At 41.5% G+C, this 9,144-nt stretch overlaps 1 protein-coding gene across 1 annotated transcript in view; it reads left to right on the top strand.

Annotated features, from left to right (window-relative positions):
• Positions 1-9,144, top strand: part of TGFBR1 (transforming growth factor beta receptor 1) — a 36,648-nt gene continuing 27,504 nt past the window's right edge. The window contains exons 1-3 of the mRNA XM_055704655.1: positions 1-153; positions 7,023-7,274; positions 7,664-7,906. Of these exons, the coding sequence (XP_055560630.1) occupies positions 75-153; positions 7,023-7,274; positions 7,664-7,906 (574 nt within the window). The 5' untranslated portion in view covers positions 1-74. The remainder of the gene's footprint in view (positions 154-7,022; positions 7,275-7,663; positions 7,907-9,144) is intronic.

Raw genomic sequence — 9,144 nt, 5'->3', positions numbered from 1 at the left:
CGGGGGGGGGGGGGGGGCGCGGGGCGGGGGGCTGGCGCGCGCGCGGCCGGGCTCCGCCGTTCCGGCAGCGGACCATGGCGGCGGCGGCCGCTCGGCGGCCCTGGGCCCTGCTGTGCCTGGCGGCGGCCGCGCTGCTCTGCCCCGGAGCGGCCGGTGAGTGCACGCGTGTCCGGGGGAAGGAGCGAGGGGAGGGGAGCGGGTGAGGTGGCGCCTGGGGCGGGGGGAGCGGGGCGGCGGGGGTCCGCGGGTCCCCGTCGGTTCCTTTCAACAACATGGCGGAGGGGCCGGCTGGGGCGGAGTCGCCTTCCTCCCCACACCCCCCCGCCGGCCGGGCCCGGCGGCGCTCGGGGCCGCTCGTCCCTTTGTTGGCCGAGGGCAGCGGCGGGGGCGGGTGCGGGGCCGCCCCCCCCCCCCCCCGGCCTCGCCCCCTCAGAGCGGCGGTGGCTCCCGGGGCCCGCCGGCTGCGGCCCTGCCTTTCCTGCGCGGGTGCCCGCGGAGGCGGCGGGGCAGCCTGGGGTGTGTCTGCCGGCCCCGTCGCGCCAGCCCCGCGCCGCCGTGCCCCGCGGCCTGCCCCCGGCGCGGCGGGCAGCGCGGACGCGCCGAGCGGCGGGGGCCGAGCCGGGCGGCGAGTTCCGAGGGCGGCGGGCGCCTCGGTGCCGCGACGGCGGCCCTGAGGGCTGAGGCCGGGGGGTTGCGGCTGCCGGCAGCAGAGCTGTGCGCTGCGCACCGGACCGAGCAGGAGTAGGAGCTTTGGTGGGTACCGCACCACAGAGCGGCTTTCGTCCGCCAGCCGGCCGTGCCCGTGCTGTCCCGTGGGAGAGAGGTGTCGGAGCTGTGCTGTAGCGGAGCTAATGCGTGAAACTGGGGTTCTTAATTCCCGAAAGCAAGGAATGGGTATTTTCCCATTAAAAATAAAAAGAAGCCCGTTTCGTTCTTTAGTTTGTGGTTTGGGCTGTATGTCCTAATGAGGTATACAGGTGTTACAGACACCCTACTCCTAATGGATTTAGGTTTCAGTTTTATCTGTAGTAAGTTAGATCGTGATGACAGACACACAAAATTTGCATTTTATAATTGGCCGGCTTCCTAAATTCTTCTGTAGGTGGATTGTATATTGCTTTGGGTTTTAAAAAGGAAGTAGAGACGCACCAGGGTTTTCATCTTCAGTTACAGACGTAAGATATCCCTCAATCTGGATTTCTACCATGCTGTTCATAATTCAGTCTGAGATGGTACTCGTGCTCTAAAGAAAACATGGCTTAAAAGAAAATGCGACTTGCTATACCAAAGTGCTGTGTTAATTGCTTGTTTTATTGTTGAAGAACATGGAGAATCTTTGATGTGGCAACAGTGAAATAAGCTTAAGTTACCCATTGTGGTTCTTGTGTTCTTGAGAAGGTACAGCAGGCTTTAATAATTCAAAGCTTTTGAATGTGACACATCCTATTTAGGTGTTGAATAAAATTTTACCTTGATTTGAGTTTTGAACTTTTCCTTTTTAATGCCTGCCTGTGATCAATCAACAGTTTTCACTTAATCTCAGTCATGAAATTAAGGTCTAAAAGCTTTATGTGAAAACAAGGCAATAGATTTCTGTACAGAAGCTTAAGGATGGAAGTGGTGGTATGCTACCATTTTGGTGTTTTTTATTGGAATAGGGGGCATTCAGGGTTCCTGATGCTTCACTTGTAGACAGGCCTTGGTGCTGGTAAAGGGGGTTAGTTTATCTGAATGTTGTGGTCTGAGTTTGGACAAAGTACAAGGTATGATATCACTCCTGTTACTTAGTATTCTTATCATGGTTTGACAAAATTCTGATGCTGCTGTTCTGCAATATAATAGTGTTACTGCATGAATTAATTGTCTAGTGATATGGTTTGTATAGTGATTAGGCATGTAATGTATCACAGCAGCTAGTTGAACAGTAGAACAGCCCAAATTTGTAAAGTCAAAGTCTGAACTTGAACTTTTTTTTTTCCTTCCTATAGTCTTCGGTCTTTCCAGAATTCTGGGCGTTAGCACAATTGCTGCTAATCGCAAATAAAGATGGAAATCTGATTTGTATGCTGAAATGAATTTAGAAGTACAAATGGAGATCTTTATTCTTTCTGTTTTCATAGTGTTAGTAAAATTACAGTCTAGGCTTTTAATTTTAACTTTCTTTTGTTTTTCTAAAGCATACTCTTCCGTGAAAGATACATTAAAAATTTGTTTCTGGTATCTTGCTGGAAGAGGCATGAATATATCTGTGAGTAGCTTTATGGATGACATGCAAAAAAAACCCTGATGATGCTAAATGGCACCTGCACTATGGAGAATATAATAATGCTTTTTTGTAGCTGGGATTTTTCCACGAGGCTTTATCAGTACTTGCAAGCTGAGGATAGTGCCGTAATAAAGCATTTATCAGTTTTCTTGGGTGCATCACTTCGGTTGCCAAAACCTGCTGTTTTCAATGGAAGCTTTCCTTAAAGAGATGGATGAAATGCATGTGATAGTTGTCCTGAAAACTTGATATCCAGTGCTGCTACTTTACAACAGTGAACTTAATTAGTGCCTTTGTGAAAGGAATGAGTGAGTGATGGTCATGAAGTATCATGGTTGGGGGGGGGGGGGAAGTACCCATGTCCCAGGTGTTGTAAGACCTAAACATTTTTGCATCTTGAGCCACAAGAATTCAGAGATGAGTCAGGTATATTGTTGAGGGGATTGTCTGAGTAAGAGACTAGGAATCTGACAACATTGTTATGTATTACGCTGCTTTTGCTACTGACAAGTTTTATTGGTTAGGGAAAAAATTACCAGTAACCACTACAGCCTTCTTACTCATCTCCCTAAAATCTGTTACTGTCGTTTGCACATTATAGCCATGCTCCTTTATCCCTTGAAACTCTAAATCTTGTAGAACCAACAGTCCTGATTGTTCTGTTGAAGTTCTACTTCTTTCAAAAGTTGAATTTTCCACAGAAGAGTTACATTGTCACAAGAGAAGGATCTGGAGTTTCTTCTTCAGCATAATGCTGCTCTTGGAGGCCTGAGACTATTTGGTTTTTTGTTTGTGGTTTTTTTGTGTTTTTTTTTTAACAAAGACAATTGTTCATTACTCAAATGAGTTGTGGGTTTGGAGGTTTAGAGTACCTAGTAAGTTTTAACTGCTGTAATACCCTTTGTTAGCATCCTTTGAAAGACAGTATTTCAACATACGACTTCCAACCAAAAATTCTTTGGCTGAAGCTGGTGCTTTATGCTAAACTGTCTGGTTGCAGTAGTTCTGCAGGATGTTAGCAAGTACTATACAGTAATTCATAGTTCTGTGCGATTCTAAAAATAAAGTCTTTGTACAATTTTCTTCAGAAAGACGAGACAAAAAAGACTGTTTCAATAGGTACCTAATGGTACAGACTTCTAGAAGTTAAGTCGATAGGCTATTCTTAATTTTCTATTTGTTTTATATATGGTATTAATATCTGAACTCCTGGGAACCAGTTTATTAAGTTTTGTCAGGCTGTGTAGTTTCAGTGTCTCATTTGCTGCCAGCTTGCTCTACCCTCACTGCGGGCTTTCCAGGCTGCAACACCTGTGGAAGAGAGGCTTTTTAAAGGGAAGACAACTGTCAAACAGAGTCTGAGCCTGAGAAATTACACAAGTAATTGTATTCAACACAAGAGGTTAATCTAATACAGAATCAGATCGGGGTAAAAGTAGCATGCTGTTGATGACTTCTGTGACATGGTGTGTGTCATAATGCACGCATGCACATGCCTTCCCTGCATCATCTCATTGTTTTCTGTTGCAGTAGTCACTCACATAAAGCAGGAATGATTACGTAGAATGGTCATGGCACAGTGAGGAAATGCAGTAGAGAAGGCACTAAACTACTGTGGGGACCCAATTTAATTTGTTTTTGGCTTTGTCAGCAGTTGTCTATATAACCTCCAGTGCATTCATTTAGCTGTCTGTACTTTCATTTCTCAAGCCTCTTATCACTTAGACATGAGTTTTCATTAGTGGGTAGTGGAGCTTCATGCTAGTGGTTCCATCCAAATACTATTTTAATAATTTTTCTTATTAGAAAAAAGTTTTGTGCCATGGAAAACATGGACTAAGACTTTCCTCCTTTTTGAGTTTAGTAGTTTTGAAGGAACTTTTTGTGCTAGTAGTTGTAAAGGGTGCTTTTCAAAGGTATTGAAGTACATCACACTTGAAGGATACAACTGGCTGTGGAAGGCTAGCTTAAATCACAGTTGTCATTCTCCAGTTGCGTGTTGTTATCAACCCATTTCAGAAATGTGTGTGTGTTCATTCAAGGGAACTTGAAGACCTGACTGGTTTCTGTCCTGAGGTTTTCCAAAATTACTGTAATGCTGCTCTGAGAAGAAAATAGACTACCTGGAGAGAAAGCGAAAGTTTGTATCTCCAAGAGGACAACAGTCATAACTTTTCTAAGATCAGTTGTTAGTGAAAACACTTCCTTATAGGAATGAAGTGATTTAACTACAATTGGTCATTGACATCTGATGTTTAATCTACAGCGTGTTCATAGAGTCATAGTCTTTCATCTTTTACATATAGGTGACTGGAGAGTGAGACGTGAGCGAGGTTATTTCTATTCCATTTCCTTTCCTGCTGGTATAGTTTGCTGAAGATGCTGAATTAGTTTTCCCGTTAGTAAAATACAGAAGTTCTACTGTTACGCACTGGAGCTGGAAGGTCTGAAGAACTGTAGGTGGTGAGAGTAGGGAGGAGCCCGAAGCACTTCTGTGTTTTTTCTTTTTTTGAGAGCCCTCACTAGAGGGCAGCAAAGCGCTGTGTTCCTGGGGCGGTGGCGGCGCGGCCGGTCAGGCGTTGTTCTGTGCTTTCAAGGGAGGGGGGAGCCGCCTCCGAAGGAAGCTGAGCTGCGTGTCATGTACTGTGCCTGGGCAAGAGCCTAGAAGATAGTGGCATCAGGTGGGAACAGAAGTATAAAATGTATCAAATTGCATTCCTTGGCAATTCTATAGCAAAAGAAGTGGGAACAAAATGAATGAGGAATATGAGAGACCAAATACTTGAGTCCTAGTGGTATCAGTGTGTCTCTACAACCTCACAAGATGAGGAACGTGGATAAGTGTAACAATGTCAAACCAAACCTCACATTATTTTAAGTAACTTGGCCTCTGTGCAGTGACTCGATGTAAATACATCTTACTGAATATCTGTTGCTTACTCTAGGCATTCGGGTGCATATGCAGTTACGATGAGCCAAGAGTATTACTTAACTAGAAAAAAAACCAACAGATTAACAAGCAGGCCTTTATCTTGTTTGCTTCAAGTTGAAAGAAATAACAATGTGTTAATATTTTTAGGAGATTTTTAATGGGTTAAAAAATAGTTTAAGTGTGAATTGCCAAAGGCACACAACCAGGAAAATAACTGTTAAATTGTTCTTATAGTTAAACCCTGAATAATAAGACTTTCTTTACTTCTTTGATGGGGAGTGTGTGGGAAATTGCATCTTCAAAAAGGGGTGCTTAGAAAGAAGCTTTACCCTACTGTGTGCCAGTTCTCATTTTGTATCCCTTCTAATTACTTTTTTTCAATGATCTTCATACTAAATAACTTTGCAATCCCATTTGTGTTTCTTTCTGCCTTTCTCTGACTGGTCTGTGGGCTGGTGACTCTCTGAAACATGGGTTATCTTTCTGTAGCAGGTCCTAAGAAATTTGTTATATCTTTTCTGTAACAGTAGGCTGTGATTGGCAGTAATTTGTTTTGATTCAAAATCTTGGAGGAAAGGTGTTTTCAGACATAGGAGTACAGCTTGGAGTCAAGACTTTGAGATGGAATACATATTTGAGATCAGATTGCTGTTAAATCCATAATATCCAGTGATAGAGAGGGGTGGAAATCTGAGGCAATTCAGGTGGCTATCTTAAACTCTTAAATTTAAAGTGAAACATCTAATTTCAGATTTTGGGACATCTTTTGCTTCGCCACCTATTAATCCTCATGCCTTTGGTGTAAGAATTTTGTATTTTGTTTATGGCTCAGTTAATTTTTGTGTTTTGTGCATGAATGTTTAAAACTTCAAAATTTGTCTAAATTTACATATTTTAGAACTTGTCAACATGCATACAAAAAGATTATGCTAGCTTTTGCTCTTGATGTGAAAAGTGGAGTTGGAGCATATTGATCTTTATTGTTGCTGCTGCACTGTTTTCTGTCTGGCTTTGCTCCTGTAAATGCAGAAAAGAATGGAGAAAGAAATTTATAGTAGCAGTGTGTCTTCTCCAAGAACTCTTGCAATGTTAAAAATTAAACCTGATCATCTTAGACATGGTTAGTCTGTCATTCCTGCTTCCCTCCCTATGCCCCCTCCTTTACTAGTGCAATTGAAAGCTTTAGTAAACCAGCAACGTGAGTAATGTAAGGCAGTGTTTTCCTGTGGCTTCATAAACAAGTCAACCATATTCTGCTGGTGTGAAAGCTTATGTTCTGAGGCTGCTCAGGATTTGTTTCTTAATGTGGATTAAGCTTTAATATGCCCTTTCCTCACTTCAAAATTGAAGCCATCATTAATATGTAAAGCATTAATCTTGGGTAGCCAGCAGCCTCCTATTTGTTACTTACTAAAGCTATACCCGTTGTTATTGTGAAAAAATTGACATTATTTGTATTCACTTTGAAAATAGCAGAATTGTATGCTATAGAGGATACAGTGTTACGAAGTCTGGATCTTTAGTATTAGGAACTGTCATGGAATGTCTTTACCTAGAGGAGTATGTAGGATTGCAGCCTTTCTCCTAATATATGATTGTATAAGGAGAGAAGACCGGCTTTAAATTTGACTCTTTCATCTGCTCATGCCTTTTTTTTCTAACTAAAAAGCCTTGTAATGTTGTTCTTTAATGTGACAGTTCTGTGTTTATGTAACCAGACAGATTATAGGCCTCCTAGTGTTTTGAACTTTTATTTTAGTCATTCAAGTCTTCTCAACTCAGAACGTGTACCAATACTAACAGTAATGGTTTTTCTTGACACAGCATTACAGTGTTACTGCCATCTATGTACAAAAGACAACTTTACCTGTGTGACAGATGGGCTATGTTTTGCCTCAGTAACACGAACTGCAGACAAAGTAATACGCAACAGTATGTGTATAGCAGAAATCGACCTGATTCCCCGAGACAGGCCATTTGTTTGTGCCCCCTCCTCCAGAGAAGGAGTTGCTACTTCGGCTCATTGCTGTGACAGAGACCACTGCAATAAAATCGAACTTCCAGTTCCAACACCAGGTAAGGGGGTTTGGCATATTTTTATATAATTTTTAAACAGAAAAGTCTGTAAGAATGCAAGTTTCAGTTTTGAAATCGTAAGTGAATTTGAAGACCTAAAGTACACCTTAGATTCTGGAAATAAAATTTCAAAACATTTGGAAAAAGAAATTTAATCTTCTGGATAGGTATGTTAGGGCCGGTTTTGAGACTTATGTACATGTTAAATGGAAACTGAGTATGCACATAGTTGCTTTTGTCCTTTGTAATATTTAAATTGTTGAAAAAGTTACTGGGCAGAAGGTTTAACAAATACATTGAAATAACTCGAAGATCACTGTGAAATATAATAAGCTTAGTTGCATAAAAAGAAATAAAGTTTTACCCTTTTCTTCTATTTTTACTGTCAGGCCCTACTCCAGGAAAACCAGCTTCTAATCTAGGACCTGTGGAACTGGCTGCTGTCATTGCTGGACCTGTCTGCTTTGTCTGCATTTCACTAATGTTGATTCTATATCTTTGTCATAATCGTACTGTAATCCATCATCGTGTGCCAAGTGAAGAAGATCCCTCACTGGATCGCCCCTTTATATCAGAAGGAACTACTCTGAAGGATTTAATTTATGATATGACAACTTCAGGCTCTGGGTCAGGTAATGTCGTGCTTCTAGTAGTAATTACTCTGTGTTTAAGAGCCTTGTAAGGCTTTTTTTTTTATATCGTCAAATCTACTTAAGCTTAAAAGCTACTTCCATGTAGATTCATTCTATATCAGTGAAGATCCAATATATGTAAATAAGTGAAATAAAAGAAACATTGAGTTGCTGCTCCTGTTTCTCATAATTCTGAGAGTATGGTTTGATATGCAGGGAATATCAGTCAGCTGTAGTAAATGTTTTGTTTTCTCTATTAGTAAGGCTCAGTCATTTTACCTTTTTGTCCTGCGCAACATATCTAAATTACCATCTTCTGTGGTTGAGAACTAGTGAAACATTTTTCTTTAGCTTTAAACTGAAAATTCATTTATATCTGTAGCTGTTTGTATATGAAGAATATTCTGAATTCTGAGTTAATGTTCTAGCCAGTTCTCTCATTACAGAAAATGTTTTTTTCTGTTGCAAACAGCTATTTCTGTGTGTATAGAATGGGTGGAGTATGCAGAACATGTCTGAAGAATTTCTGTCCCTTGATTTTGTGAATTCTTGTTTTAACTCTGACTTTAACAGGTGTTGCTCTGGGAAGATGAGGCCGTAGTCTCTCATTGCATAGTCTCTGCTATTGTAATCCTGACATAGTGCTTACAGGATTGTGGCGGTCTGTGTCGCATAAATATGGTTTAATAGAGTTGATGGGGTTGATGTCAGGTACATCGGTGTATAAATTCATCTCCGCTCTATGTTAAGGAGCGAGACATCAGATTGTGTTATGCAATATCTTATCAGCTTTTTACTATGTAAGAAGGCTAAAAAACTTAATACTGAAAATTATTCCTACTACTTGCAAATATACGTGGTGAAACATCCATGCCCTTTCAGAGTATTTTCTGCAAAGAAACACTGGTGTTTAATTGTCAGTTGCTGAATTCTCTTTTGATTTCCTAGAATTGAAAAAATGTAAAACAACAAAACCCAAGAATCTAAGTTGTGCTTCTTTCCCAAGGGCTTTAACTGTTAAAACTCGTTAAGAGTCCATTGCTCTGTCAGGTAAAATTGATGTAGCTTGCTGAACCTGTTTAGAATACAGGTCAAAATAAGTCATCTTCAGTCATACCCTCACTGAAGAAGGTGAGGCTGCATTGAGTGTAGGCAGTTAAATTTCACTTGAGAGAGTTTTTTTGCGTATCCAAGTAAGTTTTGATCATGGTGGGCTAAGTTACTCTGTGGTTAGAACT

The sequence above is a fragment of the Falco cherrug genome, chromosome 3 (assembly GCF_023634085.1).
Source record: "Falco cherrug isolate bFalChe1 chromosome 3, bFalChe1.pri, whole genome shotgun sequence".
Taxonomy (NCBI): Eukaryota; Metazoa; Chordata; class Aves; order Falconiformes; family Falconidae; genus Falco; species Falco cherrug.
Note: the sequence above shows the minus strand (reverse complement) of the source record. Positions and strands in the feature narration are given on the sequence as shown.